At 45.0% G+C, this 19,678-nt stretch overlaps 1 protein-coding gene across 4 annotated transcripts in view; it reads left to right on the top strand.

Annotated features, from left to right (window-relative positions):
- The window catches only part of TSPAN9 (tetraspanin 9), a 267,952-nt gene extending 249,614 nt beyond the window's left edge, over positions 1 to 18,338 (top strand). For all 4 annotated transcript variants that reach the window (XM_026652248.2, XM_026652246.2, XM_024218057.1 and 1 more), the window contains 6 exons: positions 4,862 to 5,053; positions 10,437 to 10,511; positions 12,970 to 13,071; positions 13,800 to 13,931; positions 14,020 to 14,103; positions 16,244 to 18,338. In XM_026652248.2, coding sequence (XP_026508033.1) covers positions 4,862 to 5,053; positions 10,437 to 10,511; positions 12,970 to 13,071; positions 13,800 to 13,931; positions 14,020 to 14,103; positions 16,244 to 16,315 — 657 coding nt within the window. In that variant the 3' untranslated portion in view covers positions 16,316 to 18,338. The remainder of the gene's footprint in view (positions 1 to 4,861; positions 5,054 to 10,436; positions 10,512 to 12,969; positions 13,072 to 13,799; positions 13,932 to 14,019; positions 14,104 to 16,243) is intronic.
- The last annotated feature ends 1,340 nt before the right edge of the window (positions 18,339 to 19,678 follow it).

The raw sequence follows: 19,678 nt of genomic DNA, 5'->3' as shown, positions 1-19,678 counted from the left end.
GTTATATCGGGGTAGAGGTGTAGTTTCTTTCTGGGAGGGAGTTTGATAGCAGGAGGGGGCTGCAGACTGGGGCAGTGTGTTGGGGTGCAGGAGAGGGTGACGGGTGCGGGCTCTGGGACTGAGTTTGATGCAGGAGGGGATTCTGACCTGGGGCAAAGGGTTGGGGTGCAGGAGGGGGTGTGAGCTCTGGGAGGGAGTTTGGTGCAGGAGAGGATTCTGACCTGGGGCAGGGGGTTGGGGTGCAGGAGGGGATGCGAGGTGCAGGCTCCAGCTGGGAGGTCTTTACCACAGGCAGCTCCCAGCCGGTGGCGCAGGGGGGTGCTCAGGCAGCCTGCCTGCATGCTGTGGCCCCACGCCACTCCCGGAAGTGGCCTGCTGCTGGCACGTCTCTGCCCCCCCGGGAGGAGGGGGACAGCGTTTCTCCGTGTGCTGCCTGTGCCCGCAAGCGCCGCCCCTGGGGACGGTGCTGGGGGTGGGGGCAGCATGTGGAGCCACCTTCCCCCCCCCAGGGGCCACAGAGACGTGCCAGGCAGCCTGCCTGAGCCCAGCTCGCTGGGGCCCCCCTTAGGCCAGGGCCCCGGGCTGCAGCCCCCAGCCCCTGCGTTAATCTGGCCCTGCCTACCTGCCCCTCTCTTCTGAACTCACCTCTACCCAGGATCTTAGTCAGATTTTTCAAAAATAAAAATGTCGCTGGCAGGAGTGTCATTCCTCCTTCCCTCTGCTCTTCATTGTTCTCCTCTTCTACTCTCGTGCCTGATTCTGAGGTCTTCCTTTATCATCTACTGTTTACCTAGTCCCTCATCTCATGCCCTCCTTCAGTATGTCTGATGCCCCTGTCATCTCCCCTGTCTTTCCACTTGCTCCTTTCCATTCATCTGCAAGGACACTTTATAGCCCAGATTTGAAACAAACCTTCCTTCAGCCCCATGTGACTCTTCAGCTCCTATCCTGTATTATCTGCCTCCTCTCCTTCATCTGTATGGTCTGTGAGTGTGCTTTCACTTCCATTGCCTAGATTTCCTCTCCTCCGACTTCTTCCTATATGCTTGCGGTTTCCATGACTCTGTGCTCTCCTTGTTCTCTTCCTGACACTACTGCCATCTCCTCTGAAGGCTGCTTATTCTTCCTTCTCCTTCAATCTGTTGGCTTCCCATAAGGTTTTGTCCTAGACCCCATTCTCCTCTCTTCTCCAGTCCACCATGGCAGCCGTATCCATTTCCATGAATTTAGCGATCTTCTCTGTGCTGAAGACTCCTAAATTTTCGGCCAGTCTCTGAAATATATTTAAATGTTTAATGACAATGACTGTTTCTCAGCCTAGTGCTGAATGTGGCCGTATAGACACTGGCAGTAGGAGAGCCCTGCAGCGGTAACTGCAAACAAGCGTCGCACTTGCTTTTCATGTTGATTTCAACCCCCTGAAGAAAAGCTTCAGTGTTTACTATTTAAAAATTAAATATTTGGTTCTTTTCCATAATAAATAATTGACAGTCCTTTCCATTGGGTCCCATGTTACTATTGGTTTAAACTAAATCTCTTTTCAACGACACGGGCCCACCAAAGCTTAGAAATGCCAATTGTAATTAAAAACTTAAATGCCTTTTGCAGGGTGAGAGGTGCTCCTCACCCTGTGAACTTTCAGACTCCCAGCCTGAACAAATGGTTGCAGTTCTCATCTAACAATCGGAGCAGCTGCGCCATGGAACAGATTCCTGAGAGAGGTGGTTAAGGCACCATAACTGCAGAGATTCAAGGACAAAGTAGATGAGATCTTTACTGGATGGGAGTTAGTGATTTTTATCGGCCCTGTCGCAGTATGGGAGGAGGAAATTTGTGCCTCACTTTACCCCCTTCTCTCTCATACTCTGAGCTTGCATTTCCCATGCTGCTGTGCCAGGAAAGGGGAGTGATAAAGCATTTTCAAAACTATTTTTTAGGAAACAGTTATCATGAAGGTTTATACAATGAGTCCAAATCACAACAGAACGCAAAAGCCAGCAGCACACGTGACAAAGTCAGTGCATACCTAGTGTAAGGAGTTTAAAATGTTTTCAGATCTCTGAAAGGGACAGTCATTTCAATAAGCTACATTTTTCTGCTGTAGCACCCTTTAAAACAGTGTGTCCTAAAATAGTTTTAATTTGAAGTGATTTTTTTCCTGCTCCCCTGCTGATGTTTAGAAGGGCCCTAAAGGGCCCAGCAGCAACACCACCAAACTTGCTTGGGCCCATCCTTCCTCCCATTCCCTTCTTTTCTGTGCACACAATGGTCAACAGGGGTGGCTCTATGTATTTTGCCGCCCCAAGCACGGCAGTCAGGCGGCTTTCGGCAGCGCACCTGCGGGAGGTCTGGCTGGTAACGCGGATTCGGCGGCATGCCTGCGGGAGGTCCGCTGGTCCCGCAGATTCGGCGTACCCGCCGCGGGACCGGCGGACCTCTCGCAGGCATGCCGCCGAAGGCTCCCTGACTGCCGCCCCCACAGTGACGGGCAGGCCGCCCCCCGCGGCTTGCCGCCCCAGGCACACGCTTGGTGCACTGGTGCCTGGAGCCGCCCCTGATGGTCAACTGACTCTTCATCACTGGTTTGTTTAATATTTGCTGCTGGTGTTACCGACAGGCCCCATGTATGCAGAGTTGGGAGAAAAGTGTGTGTTAGGATATGCTCCATCCACCACAGCAGTGCATGAGAGGGATGATATTGTGCTGGTGCATAAGATGAGATGTGCAACTGATCATCAGCAAAACAGGGGAACATATGACTACATATGAAGTGTTGTCAAACACACACAGAAAACAAAATGAGAAAAACAGAGAAAAATACCAATAAATGTAGTAATAATACATTAAATAATCTATTTTTCTCTCATCTCTTTAAGTTATAGCCATCTTAAGGGTAACATACTAATAGATTTAGAAAATCAGATGGCTAGATGGGTTTCAATATTTAATCTAATTTACTTTGTCTAGTGAGTTTATACTACGTGAATCACTAAGATATTTGAGTGCCAGCAATTCCGTGGGTTCAGATTGCAAATGTAGCTTTACCTTGAATTAAGTGATTTTCCTCATGAACTTCTGTGTTTAAATGTGAAACATGTGCAGTCGATAAAAGAGGAGAGCATGCTGAGACCTGAGGACCTTTCTAAATAGTCCCCTGCAGACTCTCAGCGTGTCTTGAAACAGTTATTCCAGCTGAGCAAAAGGTTCTCTCTCTCTGGCTTGTGTTCTGCTCCTCCCTATGAACGGCATTTTCTCTCATCAGAAGAGGTCAAAACAGGGCTCCTCTGAAACCCCGAACGTTTGTTATTTCAGGAGTTATTTTCCTGCAATCAGTAAGGTGGCAGATGCACAAAGAGCAGTTTCCAGCTGAGCCTAGGCTCCTCATCCAGCAAAAGCCCTTACACACACGCTTAACTTTGAGCACATGACTAATGCCATTGAAATCAATGGGACTGTTCACATGGCTAAAGTTAAGCATGTTCTTTTCCACTGTGCTGGATCAGGGCCGGAATGCTCAGCCCCTTGCAGGCCTGAGCCGGAGCTTAGTTCTGCTACTAACTACTCAGCTGGAGAGTCCCGGTCTGAGTGCAGCTGTTGCCCAGTGCAGGATGCACATGGCAATGAGGCTGGACACCGGATGAGGCAGAACTTGGCCAATTGCTGAGAAGTGCTCTGGCGCTTTGCTGTAGCTGACAGATAAACAGCAGCAAGTGCTAGTGCATTACTGGAATTAATGCTTCGTGGTTTTCTCCTTCCTACAATTGTCATGGTTTGATGACTGCACAGTGCTTCTAGTTTGGGGTTCTCTTCAATCCTGCTCCCACTGAAGTCAATGGGAAATTCACCTTCAATGCCAGTGAGAGCTAGCTGCATGAAGTACTGCAGAAAACTGCCTGCAAATACTGTATTGCCATTTTGTTTGGGCATCCCACATGTTCACAGGTAGACATTTGGTATCAGGATGCAGGGGCAGCCATTTTGAATCTGTGCTAAAATAACTTGTGATGCCGTGAGCTTCCTGAACATTTGGAGTTGGCTGCTGTCCCCTGACACACGCAATGGGGGTGGAGAGACACATTTCCTGAACCTGATGTAAAATTGTTAAGAATGAAAACCAAAGGCTTATTAATTTTGTATTTACTTATTAATAACCTTGTATTCTCCTTGGCAATAGTCAGAGTCCTTCACTGGGACAGATTACTAGGACTTTGACCTCATAGGTCATCCATTTAGGAATCTGATTTTTGCCTCATAAAAGACAATGGGGCAGCAATGAGGTCACACAGGCCAAATCCTAGATCCAGCCTGAATAGTATGACCAAGCGCTGGGGCAGAAGGGTAGGGAAGAAATTCTTCCCTCAGGGCAGGGAATGATGATGACTGCAATTGCCTCTGAGACCTTCCCTCCCCAGCTCATGGGGATGAAGGTAGGGTGTGGCTGCACAGACTCCATTCCTTGTGTGCTGCCACGCGGGAGCCCCCATGGAATGGGGCTCCATACACGAGCAGAGGGTACGTGCATCCCTGTATCATTCCCTCAAATTCTGTTCTTCCCCTTGTGCATCAAAACTACACCTTCTTCCACTGTCTGGAGCCCCACTGCAGGGGCAATGGTAGGATTTGCTCATTAATCCTTAAAAAGAGAGAGCGAGAACCCTGCCGTATGTTTGTTTTGAGTGGTAACCTAGGGTAAGGCAATTCTGCAGGTCAGAAATTGAATTTCACATTCTTTTAGCACCAAGCAATGAAGTGTTACGGCTGATCACTTAACTCGTTTAAAACCCACAAACTACTTTCCTGTTTGGAAACTGAAATATTCCCCTTTTTTAATGTTGGCTTCTGCCTTTCTCTCTCTTTGCAGTTATGTGGCTGTGGACTGTTGGGCGTGGGAATATGGCTATCGGTGTCACAAGGAAACTTCGCCACATTTTCTCCCAGCTTTCCATCATTTTCGGCTGCCAACCTTGTCATTGCCATTGGTACAATCATCATGGTGACTGGCTTTTTGGGGTGTCTGGGTGCTATCAAGGAAAACAAGTGCCTCCTTTTAAGTGTAAGTCCCCTGTACTGGAAATAAGGTGTCCATTTTTAAGTGTGGGTTATTTACCATTGGAACAATTTACCAAGAGTTTTGGTGCATTCTCCATCACTGACAGTTTTTAAATTCTAAAATATATGCTGTAGATCAAACAGAAATATTTTTGAGGAAAGTCTATGGCCTGTGTTATCATCTAGCCAGTAGCCTGACCTCCTGTATCACAGCGGTCCCTTCTGGCCTTGGAATCTATGACTCTGTGAATGAAGATCTTTACCATGGATACACACTCCTACTTCACTGCTTACTTTAAAAGTGACCTGTATGGGAAAGAACATATTAGGGAATAATGTTTCTATTGACTTTTTAAAACCAATGTATGTAATTCTGTAGCAGGTATTCTCTATTAAACTCCTAGGGTAATTTAAAAATCCTCCTCCTCTGGAATTGGGTAGTGATAGTTATATAGTGGAATGATACTACTGCTTGGTTTTATTCAAATATGTCACTAGATTTATTTATTTTTATAAACATTTCCCCCTGTCTAGGTACTACAATAAATTAAATATGAAATACAAACCAGGAACAATCCTCAGTGTACAGTTAAGCACAAAACAACTGCCAGGCAAGCAATTCATCCAGAAATTTCAACATTAGAAGAATTGTCCTGGAAGCATTAATGATAACTACTCCAATAATCCACCATCAGTCTTTACCCTTCCCCTTTTCAAAGGCCGAGGAAATACACTGTGCCCCAAAAGTCAACACTTCTGATCTCCACTGGGCCATGCAGGTTAATAATTCTGGACTCTTGGTGGGCCTAAACTGGCAAGTGAATTCTAGATTCTGCCGGCAGCCCCTTCCTGTTTAAACCAATAGGACTCCAGCTTAGTCGCTTCTGCTGGTTGGAAGTCCAATATCTTCAGGTGAGGAGAGAGCCAGGTTCCAAGCTATTTAGGGGTTCCTAAGTCCAAGGGGCAGTGATGTTGTTATATAAATGTGAATTTTTTTATTAAAAAAAAAGTTCTTTAATAAAATCTACCTATGTTGCTTAACATCACTTCAGGTTATTAAAATTGGGGGAAATGTGCAGATATAATTTACTCTTCTCTATTTATGCTGTTTCTTTATTTTTTGTGTTTCATTCAGCTTAGGCAGTGAAAACAGACTGGTTAATTTTACTCTCTAAGACTCATACAGTTAGCTGCAGTGCTGCTGTTTGTGTTTCTAATGGTGTAGAGAAATGTTTCCTTTTTAAACAAATCCTCTCTGCTGAAATTTAAAAAAAAATATTTCTCTTAATATTAGAATTCATTTTTAAAATGCAAAATCTAAATGTATTGCTAAAAACTATTTGCCATTGTCTCTTTATGTTTTGAAATTGCCTCAGAAGGTAATAACAAAGGGATTAAGGGCTTGTCTACACTGCTCCACCGTTCGGACAATGGGGCATGAATAGTCACATGCACCAAAGTGCTGCATTATAACTACACCTCTACCCCGATATAACGCTGTCCTCGGGAGCCAAAAAATCTTACCACGTTATAGGTGAAACTGCGTTATATCGAACTTGCTTTGATCTGCCAGAGTGCGCAGCCCCGCCCCCCGGAGCGCTCCTTTACCGCGTTATATCCGAATTCGTGTTATATCGGATCGCGTTATATCGGGGTAGAGGTGTACTCTGTGTGCATGCTGTGGGTGCAAGCGAAAATGTTCCTACTTCACGTTACTGTAGTCTTGTTGGAAGAGGACTATGTTAACGTAGGGTTACCATATTTAAAAAATAAAAAAAGGACACTCCACGGGCCCTGGCCCCGCCCCAACTCCGCCCCTTCTCTGCCCGTTCCCCAAAGTCCCCGCCCTAACTCCCCCTCCTCCCTCCCAGCCACGCGAAAAGGGCTGCCCGAGCGCTACCGGCTTCACAGTTTGCCGGGCAGCGGGCAGCCCCCATGCCTCCGGACCCTGCGCCCCCAGCCGGGCACTTCCCCTCCCGGGCTCCGGCGGCTGTGCTCCTCCCCGACTCTGTTTAAGAGCCGAGCTGCCCGAGCGCTACCGGCTTAGGGCAGCCCCCATGCCTCTGGACCCTGCGCCCCTGGAGCCCGGGAGGGGAAGTGCCCGGCCGGCGGCTCTGGGTCTGGAGGCAAGGGGGCTGCCCGAAGCCGGAGCGCTCGAGCAGCTTGGCTCTTAAACAGAGCCGCAGAGTCTAGGTAGGGAGCACAGCAGCCGCGGGAGGGGAAGTTCCCGGCCAGCGGTATTTTTCCCAGACATGTTCGGCTTTTTGGCAATTCCCCCCGGACGGGGGTTTGATTACCAAAAAGCCGGACATGTCCGGGAAAAACCGGACGTATAGTAACCCTAGTTAACGCAAACTAGAAACCTCTTACTTCGCACCCACAGCATCTGTACAGGGGTGCCTTCACACCCCTGTAGTCCATACTCATAGGCAGCGAGTTCCATACCCACGTGGTGCTCGGGCACCAGCAATATTCAGAACCCAGGGGCCCAGCTCCACCAATATTTGGGGCCGGGTGTCCCCCCCGGCCCCACCTGCCGCCCCTCCCCCGAGTGTCCTGTGGCCCCGACTTGCTGCCCTCCTGCCTTCCTGGCCCGAAGCAGAGCATCTCTGTCTTTGTCTCCTCCATGCTGCTTCCCTGCAGCAACTGCTGTCGCAGAGTCCTAGTGCCCCCCTTCTCCACTGCCAGGGCAGACTGACTCTGAGCCTGCCCTTCCCCCTCAAACCCTTCCCTTTTCCGGCAGGACCCTTCAGCAGCACAGGGCACACCCTCACCCCCCCCACCCACAGTCACCGCTCCTGCCCCATGCTGGGCAAGGAGGCAGCCCCATCCCTCACCCCCAGTGAGGCTACAGTCAGGGGGCAACAGCAGGAGAGGAGGCGCACACAGCACCCCCTGGCACCCACCACGGGGAGGAGAGGGAGAATCCTGGACCTGAGAGGGGCCCTAGGAGCACATGCAGTGACAGTGTGCTGCTGGGGGGGCAGGAAAGGGGGGTTCCTTCCCCAGAGCTTGCTGCTGCTGGCAGGGAAAGGGCTGGGGGGAGTCCTCCTCTCTGGCCCCTGTCCCAGAGCAGCCTGCCTGCACCCCAAACTCATCCCCAGCCCTGCCCCACCCCAGAGTCCACACCCCCAGCCAGAGCTTTCACCCCCACACCACACCCTCAACCCTCTACCCCAGCCCTGAGCCCCTCCAGCACCCCAAACACCTTATCCCCAGTCCCAGCTGGAGCCCTCACCCCTCACACTCCTACTCTCGCCCTGAGCCCCTCCCACACCCCAAACCCCCCACTGCCAGCCCCAGACAGAGCCCTCACACCCTACTCTCGCCCTGAGCCCCTCCCACACTCCAAACCCCTCATCTGCAGCCACACCCCATAGCCCTCACCCCTGCACCCCTCCCATCCCCAAACTCCCTCCCCAGAGCCTGCACCCCAATCCCCTGCCCCAGCCTAGGGACTGCACCCCAGACCACCTCCCTCACCCAAACTTCCTCCCAGAGCCTTGGGCAGGTGGGGGGGGGGCGGAGTTTGGGGAGGGTGGAGTTTGGGCAGGGGCGGGTTCTGGGTACCACCAAAATTTCTACAAAAATGCCACCCTTGTCCATACTGCCCTTAAAACCCTGGATGTGTCTGGTCTGTTGGTGCATTTGAGACCTCTGTTGGTCAATAAAAGTAGTAACAAATACTAGAGCTCACACTTTGGGAAGCAACCAGAGTGGGTAAGTGTGTTCCCATGACTGAGCATGTTTAGATCCACAGTAGGGTATGTCTACATTGCCATCAGAAGTGTGACTACAGCCCATAGAGATATACCCGAGCAAGCTTTGATCTAGCTAGCTCAAATAAGAATATCAGTGAAGCCATGGCAGCTGGAGAACATACCGAGGGCTCGTGCTGCTGTGGCTTTACTGCTATTATTATTCAAGCTAGCTAAATCAAAGCTGACTCAGGTGTGTCTACACATGCTGCAATCACACTGATCGCAGTATAGACATACCATAGTGATTTGCTGCAAACTAATACTAAGATTTGAAAAGTGCTTTGAGATCCTTATTTGAAAAATATAATTTTTGCACACAAAAAAATAGTCAAATGCAGTTAAAGTTTATCTGCTGGGAATTTGTTCCTGCACCAGGGGAAATTTATCTTTCTGGTAGTAGGTTTTTTGTTTGGGTTTACTTTGATGAACATACTGAGGAATATGCTGGAATTATCTGCTTTCTCTGTCTATGCTCCAGTGAACTGCACAGTCAAGAGATGAAACCAGTGTGACATAAACATAGCGTGACCAGACAACAAGTGTGAAAAATCAGGACAGGGGGTGAGGGGTAATAGGAGCCTATATAAGAAAAAGCCCCAAATATCGGGACTGTCCCTATAAAACCAGGACATCTGGTCACCCTACATAAACATCACTTAAAGACAGGTTTATACTTAGGGCTTGTCTATACTTTTGGCTAAATCGGCACTGCTGTGATCGATGCAGCAGTGTCGATTTAGTGGGTCTGGTGAAGACAAGCTAAATTGATGGCAGAGCGCTCTCCCGTCGATGTCTGTACTGCACCTCCCCAAGAGGCAGAAGGTAAATCGGTGGGAGAGCACCTCCCATCGACACAGAGCAGTGTAGACACCGCTGAAAGTAGACCTAAGTTATGTCAACTTCAGTTACGTAACTTTTGTAACTGAAATAGCATAACTTAGGTCAACTTACAGCTTCAGTGTAGATCAGCCCTTACACTTGGAAGGGGGAGGACATCAGCTAGGCTTGAACCCCTGTCTAGTGAAAGCTTAGGCTGGGAAAATTGAAATACAATAGTGCAGAAGTTATGGAGAATAATAATATCATTGATATACTTTTGTAATTTGAAATCTAATTTGTAAATTTTGCTTCAGGTTGGGAAGAGGTAGGGGGAGTAAAGGATAGGATATGTTCCTGGGATTTAAATTGCAAACTATCGCAGACTATAAAATATATTTACATATGTATATGTATATATATATGTACTGAATATCATCTGCCTACTAAGTAATGTTTAAAATGCTCATGAAGTTCTTTGAAATGATGAGTTCTGTGGGTTCCCAAATGGATAACAGATGGATGGCTAGATTATGGAAGGGATAATTCATCAGTGGGAAAATGATGTGAAATATATGCTGCATAAAAAAGTTCTGTGTAGGGCAAATAGCTGAGAGCAGCCCTCTCAACCATCATGATTTTCACATGAAATATTTGAGATTCTCATGGGTTTCCTGTAACACCCCCGTCTGTATTGCACTGCAGAAATTGTGTTTTAAAGCTGGTTTGTCAAGGCCACTTGTCTAGCGTGCTTGAACTTGTTCTTTATTCAGGAAGTGTATATACATGTTTTGTTTCTCTTTGTTCTAGTTTTTCATCATTTTGCTGATAATTCTCCTGGCAGAGCTGATATTACTCATTTTGTTCTTTGTTTATATGGACAAGGTAAGCAAATATACCCCGTAGATTAGTTTATCAGTCCTGGCAGCTAAGCTGGTTTTTGTTTGCTTTTGCTAAACCAAGATGCTTAGATTCTTCTTACTCTTCTCAATGGAAATTGTTTTAACCTTGTGATCTTCATTTTTATGTGTGCCTCCTCCGCATGTTGGCTGAGAGTAATGAGTGATTAAGGTGGAAGGGTTCTCTGTGTGGGTTGAGGCAGAGCTGTTGAGTTTTGCAGTTTCCAGCTGAAACCAAAAGCTGGGACCTCCATTTTGCCCCTCTCTCGTAGGCCTGCAGTCTCCACAGTTGAGCTTTTTGCTGTCTCCTTGTGAAGTTTAATTTCTCGCAACCCTCCCCCTTCATCACCAATGTCGCAGAGAGTGGCTGGATAACCTCCCCAGTGGCTTCTTCAGGCCAGCTCTCACATTCTCACCACCTTCTGTCTTCACAGGCAGGGAAGTGGAAAGACAAGCCCCTTTCTCACCCCCATAGTCCCCACATTCCCTGCTAGCATGCTGCATTCTGCCTAGCCAGAATGGGGTGAGTGTGCATTGCAGTGCCAGGGCATGCTGAAACCTTTTCAGATACACTGCTGCTGTTGAGTGGGTGATAGGCAGGCAGCTTGCTCCCTAAGGACATCCTGGGTATTCAGAGGAGCAGATCTTCCTTACTGGCCTCATACAATGACAGAAGATAGCAGGGAGCGGATCATCTGGCTGCCTTCTAGAGCCTAACTGTAACAAGCCAGCCAGTCATCCCTTGAAGAGACTGGGAGGGGGTTACTGGCTAGCCCAGAAGACATGAGAGATTGGAAGTTCTCAAGCACAAGCTAGCATCTGATAAATTGTGGATGGAGTCCTGGGGGCAGGAACATTTGGAACCTGAGCTTACCTTGATGCACAAGGTCTTCAGAAAGATTCAGAACCCTTCCGGGGAAGTTGGGTTCATTGCTCCAGTATCGTAGCTAGCAAGGTGAAAGCTAGCTTGGGTATGTCTACTCAAGCTCCACTCACATCCCACGATTGCAGCACAGACATAGCCTTTCTAAATTTAATGAAATCAGGGTGAAATGGGTTTTGTCGCATATTTGACCATTGTAGTTTGGGACTCGTGTGTTTAATTTCAGCTCAGTCACTGTCTCCCTCTGAAATCATGGGCCAGTTGTTTGGATCCATGTTTTCAAAGCTGTCCATTTATTTGGATATAAAACTTGAGACCTCCTTTTTATCAGAGGTGCTAGGCATTCACAGCTCTGCTTGAAGACAGTGGGAGCTTCCGGTGCTCAGCATCCCTGAAAATCAGGCTGTAAGGGAGTCAAGTTGGACACCCATAAACTTTGGCCCCTGAAATTCATGGACACATTTGAAAATCTTGGCCTTAACTTCTCTGTGCCTCATGTACCCTATCTGTAGAGTGGGGATGATAATATTTCCCTCTCTCCCATGGCTTCGTATGCTGATTCGTTTATTGATGATTATGAAACACTTTGAGATGTACAGCTAAAAGGCGCAAATTATTACAGTGAGGCTGGGACTCTCGGGTTTTATGACCTTAACAAATGAAATAGTTCAGACTCTGATTCTTGGTAGGAAAGAATGTTGAATTTTGTAGTTGGACATGGTTGTGTCTAACTTCACTGCAGATTTAACTCAACTTACGTATGCTTGAGTTAACTCCTCTCGAGTTAGGCTAGCTCGAGGGAGAGCAGTCACACTGCAAAATAACACACAAGCTTCACAGAGTGTTTGGATTCACAGCACAGAGCGACTGTGTTAGCAGCTGACAAGCTGTACTAACGCCCGCTGTAGCCTATTCCCCCTCCTGGCCCCATGGACCAGCCAACTCGAGTGAAAAACACCACCACATTTGAGTTATTGGGTTTTGTGTGTAGATGGCCCTCAAGATAGAGGCAACACTCGAGTAATAACTTGAGTTAAATCTACAGTGAAGAGAAGCGTAATGTTGTTGTTATACGTGTGTGCACAACATGCATGTTGCATGTGATTATGTAGCACATGTCTATGGAGGTGGCACATGTTGTCTGTCACCTTCTTCACCCCCCCTCCCACCTCCATACATTTTTTAAATGGAAAAAAAAATGGCAAATTATTACCCCAACATGCGCTCAGTCATTAGCAGAGAGGAGGCTGCTTGGTTCCTCTCTGTGCTTTTCTGTTACACGTCCATACTTCAAAAGAATTCAATCAATACTAAATCCAGAATTGGGCAAGGAGGAAAACTAGAGCTTCACAGGCAATTGGCATCCACAGCAAACACCTTGCATTGTAAAGTGAAATGGAGTTTGGGTCTAAAGGTGGGGATTCTGCTCAATGATGTTCAGGTGAGATATCTGTCAAAATGTACATCCCAGGGTGGTAAAGGCAGTGTATGTTTACAAGTCTACATGTGGGATACTGCCCTTTAACCAGTGCTGGCTGTGTTTTGTTTTGATGGGAAATAGGTCAATGAGAATGCAAAGAAGGATTTGAAAGAAGGTCTTCAGCTTTACAATACAGAAAATAATGTGGGGCTGAAGAACGCATGGAATATCATTCAGGCAGAGGTAACACATTTTCTTTATTTTAAAAAAAATTAGCTGGACATCATTTTGTTAACAATATTTTCTCTGTCTTGTCCCATAACTGGCAAGTACATGATTTGATACCAGTCAGATATTTGTATATCACTTTACATTCATAAAGTGCCTAGACCTTTTCTTTGGGATGAAAGGTGCTGTATAAAAGTAAGATGTTCTTCATGAGATCCATTGGGACTAGCTATGTGACAGAAATACCACTAGAGGAGGTTATGATCTGTATAGGAATGATAAAGGAAGAAAAGGAGTTGATGTGTTAGGATTACAATCACAAATCCTGAAATGCCACCTGGGATCTTAAAGTAGCAAAGACTCTGGGTTTAAGTGAAAGTGGTTGCAGAAGAGGTTTTGGTTGGCAGACTGTTTTCTAGTGGTTAGAGCAGAGATATGGGAGTTCAGGACTACTGGCTTCCACTCCCAGGTATGCCATTGACTTAGTGGTCACAGGTTCCAATGTCTTGGTTTGTGTGTGTCTAAAATGGATATAATAAAACTTATTTTCCACACAGGGCTATTTGTGAGATGCATTAAATATTTGTCAATGCTTTTTGTGATCTCCAGGTGAGAGGTGGTATCTAAGTGCAAAATATGAGGTGTATATGTGAAGAAACCAACAGTGGGTTAAGAGAAGTAACACTTCTTAAAAAATTTGTTGGTGAAGACTGTTTATGGTCCTTTTTTTACTTTGCCTGTAGATGCATTGCTGTGGGGTTACTGATTATACTGATTGGTTCCCTGTCCTGGGGACAAACGTCGTCCCAGACCGATGCTGTATGGAAAATTCCCAAGATTGTGGACGGAATTCTACTGATTTAGTGTGGAAAACGGTAATGCTTGCTCAGTTTAACTTGGGGGTTTTTTTTTTTAAGTGCACACAAGAAATGGGCAAGACTTAGAATTTTTTTTCTCTTTCAGGGTTGTTACGAGAAAGTTAAAATGTGGTTTGAGGATAATAAGCATGTTCTCGGGACCGTTGGGATGTGTATCCTCATAATGCAGGTATTGATGCTACTATACTCTTACATGTAGCCCCTAACTTACTACTATTGTAGTTATCTTTATCATGCCAAAAAGTGTTGCCTGGCCCCTTACACCAAGCAGCCAAGGTCCCTGTTTGAATTTGAGAGCTTAGAATCTGGAACTTAGCTTACAGTTTTGCTGGACCCTGGAGTTTCAGAGGATTTATCCTTCCTGTTAGATGAAATCAGGAACTATCCCTAATTCTTCATTTTGTTGAATCAAATTATATATTTTGATTTTGGGGAATAGTGAGAACTGGCATTTTTCATCCTTTCATGGACTCCGCCATTAAGGGCATGAATAGCTATAATTGTTCCTCTGGCAGAACTCGTGCTTTCAGATGCAAACTAATTATTATAACACCACTGTTAGTGCTGTTAAGATGACACTGCATGATTAACTCTGGTTTCCAGCCCTCCTACTTTTGACCCAGTTGGCACTCAGATACCATAAAAAGACCTAGGGCTGGTCTATACTTAGCCGCTAGTTCGGCGGCTGGAAATCGAACTTCCTGGTTCGATTTATCGCGTCTGGTCTGGACGCGATAAATCAAACCAGGAAGTGCTCGCTGTCGACTGCGGTACTCCAGCTCAACGAGAGGAGTACAGCGGAGTCGACGGGGGAGCCTGCCTGCCGCGTGTGGACCGCGTCTGAACCGCGGTAAGTTCGAAGTAAGGTATGTCGACTTCAGCTACGTTATTCACGTAGCTGAAGTTGCGTACCTTACTTCGACTTGGGGGGTTAGTGTAGACCAGGCCCTAGATGGCGGGATAACTGCATACGACCCATATTTGGTCTTAAACTTGGACAAAATATTTTTCCTATGTTTTGAGGACAAAATTGGTCCAGCTGCTTCTAAGTGACCTAATTTTCATAGCAATTCAGATTTCTTTTCCAAGCTTTAAGCCAAATAGGGCTGCTTACCTGTCTCTAAAGGACAGGTTACTTTGTCTCTGTTTTGAAAATGATGATATCCGGTGATGTTCTAGTTATGTGCATGTTGACATTCAAGGCTCACTTGTAAGTGGCAGTGAAGAACACTGAATTCACAATGGTGGCCATCCATAGAGATTCACTCATGTCTGCTGCTTGTGAAATTAGCATACTTTAAAAATGTTTATTTTACTTAAACACATAGGGGAAAAGTCCTATAGAATTGAATTAGAGAGTTAATCTGCTTTTTATAGCCATAAAACCATGTTATAGAATATAGAATGAAATTATGGTGATTGAGTTGTACAGGCTAGTTTAAAAAAGAGACCATTAACTTCATTAACTTCAGTAGGTTTTTAGGGTAACTTTGGAAAAAAGCAACAACCTGCCTGCTCTACCCGATTGTCTGGTAACTGAAGAATGAGAGACATACTTTTAAAAGGCCAGCAGTTTTGTGCCTTCATGGCACCTTGTGTGACAAAGAAGATTTTGGAAACTATTTCAGTTTCTTTCATGACTCTTACAATGGTTAGGTGTTATCAGAGCTATCAAAACTTTTGAGCACCTTGCTAGAGATCCAAGGAGGGTCACAATATTTTGTGACTTAAGGTGGGAAATGCTTAGAGTAACCTCAGATATCAAGGAACAAAGCCTCGCAACCCCATCAGATAGGCCAGCTTTCCTAGTCTTCACAAATAAGAACAGGTAGTTGAGTTGAAGTATTCTAGATGACAGTTCAGTGTTTTGTTGCATTATCACTACTGCAGTGGTTGACACTTAAATCAAACCAGCAATTGCCTTCATTTAAACCACAATGTGCTATCTGAGATGGCATGATTTTTCCCTTACACTTTATAGCATATAACTTTAGACCAAATTTGATCATCAGCTACCCTGTGTGCAAACCCATTGTATGATTTGCAGTACTTGGCCCTTTGGTAACTGTGTAATCTGTTGCAAATATGGACTTTTTATGACAACCCCTGTACTTGTCAGTCTTATGGAAAAAGAGTAATTCAGAAGTGACCAAACAGGCTCAAATAAAAAAATGAGTCAGGCCTTATGATTCAGGAGGAATTTTATTAGTGTTGGGTGTCAGAAAATTCAGGCACCCTCAGATAAAATACCATGAGCACAGTTTTGAAGGTGTTACTATAGCTATCCCATAATATTTGCTTTTTTTCAGATACTTGGCATGGCCTTCTCCATGACACTCTTCCAGCAGATTCATAGGACTGGTAAAAAATATGATGCCTAAATCTTCAAAATGTTAACTGCATCTACACTTCTGTCTTGCCATTAAAAACAAAGCAAAACAACCGAAAAGAAAAATCAAGCTTTGCTCTGCTGAAGGCATTCATCCCACCGATCAATCTACGTCATCATTACTTGACTGATTACTAGCACAACTTGCTACTTGACTTACTTTTTTGTTTCTGTTTTGCATTTGCCATTTATTTGCCAAAGAAGAAAAAGAATAAAAACAAATCCATTTTCTACACTAATTCATAGATCTATTAAACTTTTCCCTAACTTTATTTAAGAAAATGCTTTGCTCTACTAATTGTTGTTAGACATGCAAGGATAATGTGACAGATATGTGTTTAACTTCTAGAGAGAATTCTTTGAAGTCTTCTGATAAGTCTCAAACTGCTCCTGTCTGACGTACTAGAAGACGTGGGAAAGCCACTCAGACTGAGAGCCCTAGGAATCAGAGCTGCTCACTTGCAGCTTTTTGTACCTTACGGTGTATACTTTTTTTATGATGGAGATAGCTTAGAATTTAGTAGCCTGATTTGTAACTTCTTACGGTTTTGTTTTACATCTGTCCTATTTTAATCCAGGAACCACTGTGCGATCTTTGAAGGACACATTTTTATCATTAGTTTAAAAGGTGGAAATAAAGACATGACTGTTCTAAAGTCCCTAGGGAGACTACATTTAACTGCATCTTCTGAGCTACCGTGGGTTTGTACCCTTACTATATTGATGACAGTCCTTTCAGTGAGGTGGCTCAGTACTTTAGGGCCAGATTGGGTTGCCCTTACTCTCACTGGGCTGAATGGTGAACCCCTTACTCTCGATGGGCTAGATTGTGATGCCTTTATCCACAATGAGTAGCGCCTTACTCCTCAGGTAGGCCCATTAAATGGGACTACTTTCAGCATGATACTATTCAGTGTGAGTAAGTGTATCACGTGAGTAACTGCTCACCAGCACCAGGAAGGGGCTTACTCTCTGGCCCATTGAGTAATAGTTTACTCCCTAAGTAGTCCCATTGATTTCAATGGGATGGCTTATCGTGCACGGTGCTGTACAACATAAGGGGAGCACAACTGGCTCATTGTCAGTTTTCCTGAAAGGTGTTTACTTGACAATGGTTGCAATTTTGCCAGGCTGGCGAGGTAGCTCTTGAACAACCACGAAGGTATAAAGCTGGTTAAAGGCAAGTGGGGGAATGGTGTGCCGTATGTCCCAAGAGAGCGGGAAAGGCGTGATTTACGTTTTCACTCTGAAATCAGTTGCCAGATAGGTGCTCAGAACCTGTTTGTATCTTTGCACATACAGTGTTGACTTTTGTCTTCTGTTTTCCAAGTCAGATATATACATGGTAGTTCAGAACTCATTACAACACACATTTCTACCGACATTCCTGCTAGAAAACTTGAACATATTCCTCTCTAGTTTGAATGCTGCTTCTTTCATAGTGGCCCCTGCTTGACTTTTTTTGTTATATTTTTTTTGGCAGAGGTCTTTCTTACATTTTGCTGCTTCACGAAGGAAAGGATGAATGAAAATGAAACTTCAGTCATTTTGTGGACACTCTGGTTTTATTTTAGTCAGAAGTTTACTATAAAACTTAGTGGTAATTTTAAAATACATTTTAAAGCTAATTTATTACCTGCTGGGCCCAGATAGCTGTCAAAGTGGACAGATGTTTATCACCTGCTATCAAAGTAGTGCAGTGATGCTTACAAATTTGAGGTCCTTATTCTCGTTTACCCGAAGCACCTTTACTCCTCTCCGGCAGTGTAAAGGGGCCTTGAAGTGAGTGGAAATGTACTTTATGCCAACTTTAAGGCCCCTTTACATAGAGTGATGTAAAGGGGCATTAATGTAAGTGACAATCAGGCCCTGAGAATCTAGTCCAGCATTTTCAAACTTGGCTGCCTACCAATAGGCATCTAAATTGATATTTAGGCAGGTCACTTCTTTAGATAACTTTCAGGGTACGTCTACACTTACCGGAGGGTCCGGCGGCAGGCAATCGATGTTCTGGGATCGATCCCGGAAGTGCCCCGGATCGATCCCGGAAGTGCTCGCCGTCGACGCCGGTACTCCAGCTCGGCGAGCGGAGTACACGGCATCGACGGGGGAGCCTTCCTGCCGCGTCTGGACCCGTGGTAAGTTCGGACTAAGGTACTTCGAATTCAGCTACATTATTAACGTAGCTGAATTTGCGTACCTTAATCCAAAGTGGGGGGGTAGTGTAGACCAGGCCTCAGAGTGGTTGAGCACCTACCTACAGTTTGCATAGAAGTCAGTGGCACTGCAGGGGCTCAGGCTCCTTGAAAATCAGGTCACATATTTACATGCCTAGAATGTAGAATTAGGTTCCTAACTTTAGGCCCTCAAGGTTGAAAAAGTTGGGTATAATGCACATATTATTGGTGCAGGATAATACAATCCGTCCTTCCTAAATAGCTGTTTGGTTGCGTATACCCTTTAGTTATTCTTCCACTGGCCATATTGGTGACTGCTGCTTCATTCATATTTCCTTTTAAAGACTTGAGGAACGAGGAGGGGGAAAATATAGACAAAACCTGGTTTACTTTAATTGTAACAAAAATTGGGACCATGTGCGTCTGAGCTCCGTTTGAGACACTCTGTGTCAAGAATGGGAGCTCTGGCACTGAGCATATTTGCTGCTATGTGTAAGATAGTCTCCAAAGTTTCCAAAAAATGACAAGTTTTGAATTTTTGCATTTTAAAAAATGTATATCTTTAATCCATAGCTCTACTTCTTTATCTATTATGGTGGGGTTATTTTGCTTTCTCTTGTAAAATACCAATGTTTTCTCTCTCAGACAAACATAGAAGGGTGGAAAAATAAGCAAGACCAGGATGCTAATCCTTCTAAAGTCGCACAGTGGTACCTGTTGAAATCTTACATTTTAATCTGTGGTTGGTTTTTGTAAAAAAAAAAAAAAAAAAAAAAAAAAAAAAAAATGAAATTATACAAGTAACAATGAAGGCAAAATACATAGTGGAAAACTAAAACTATTTTGCCTTCCCTTAAAACTTATTTTTTGTAGAATGCTCAGTTATGTTTTATGACCTGATAGCAAGATAGATATTGAAAATTCTTTTTTCATGAATTCTTTTAGCATTTTAAGTACAGTATTAACAGAGTTAATTACACAAACAGTATTGTCAAGTCTCACTTTAGCTGACTACGGAAAGGGAATTAAGCAAATTAAGTAAACAATTAGCATTATAGTACTGTAGCTGAATATCAAACCATATAACGGGAAAACCTGTGTTTTGAAAACAAAGAAAAAGCAATACTGTTCTTAAGGTGACAAAAGCCAGCCATAAAAAAAGCATTAGATTGTATTTG

The sequence above is a fragment of the Terrapene carolina genome, unplaced genomic scaffold (assembly GCF_002925995.2).
Source record: "Terrapene carolina triunguis isolate 2854851 unplaced genomic scaffold, T_m_triunguis-2.0 Scaffold112, whole genome shotgun sequence".
NCBI classification, from domain to species: domain Eukaryota; kingdom Metazoa; phylum Chordata; order Testudines; family Emydidae; genus Terrapene; species Terrapene triunguis.
Note: the sequence above shows the minus strand (reverse complement) of the source record. Positions and strands in the feature narration are given on the sequence as shown.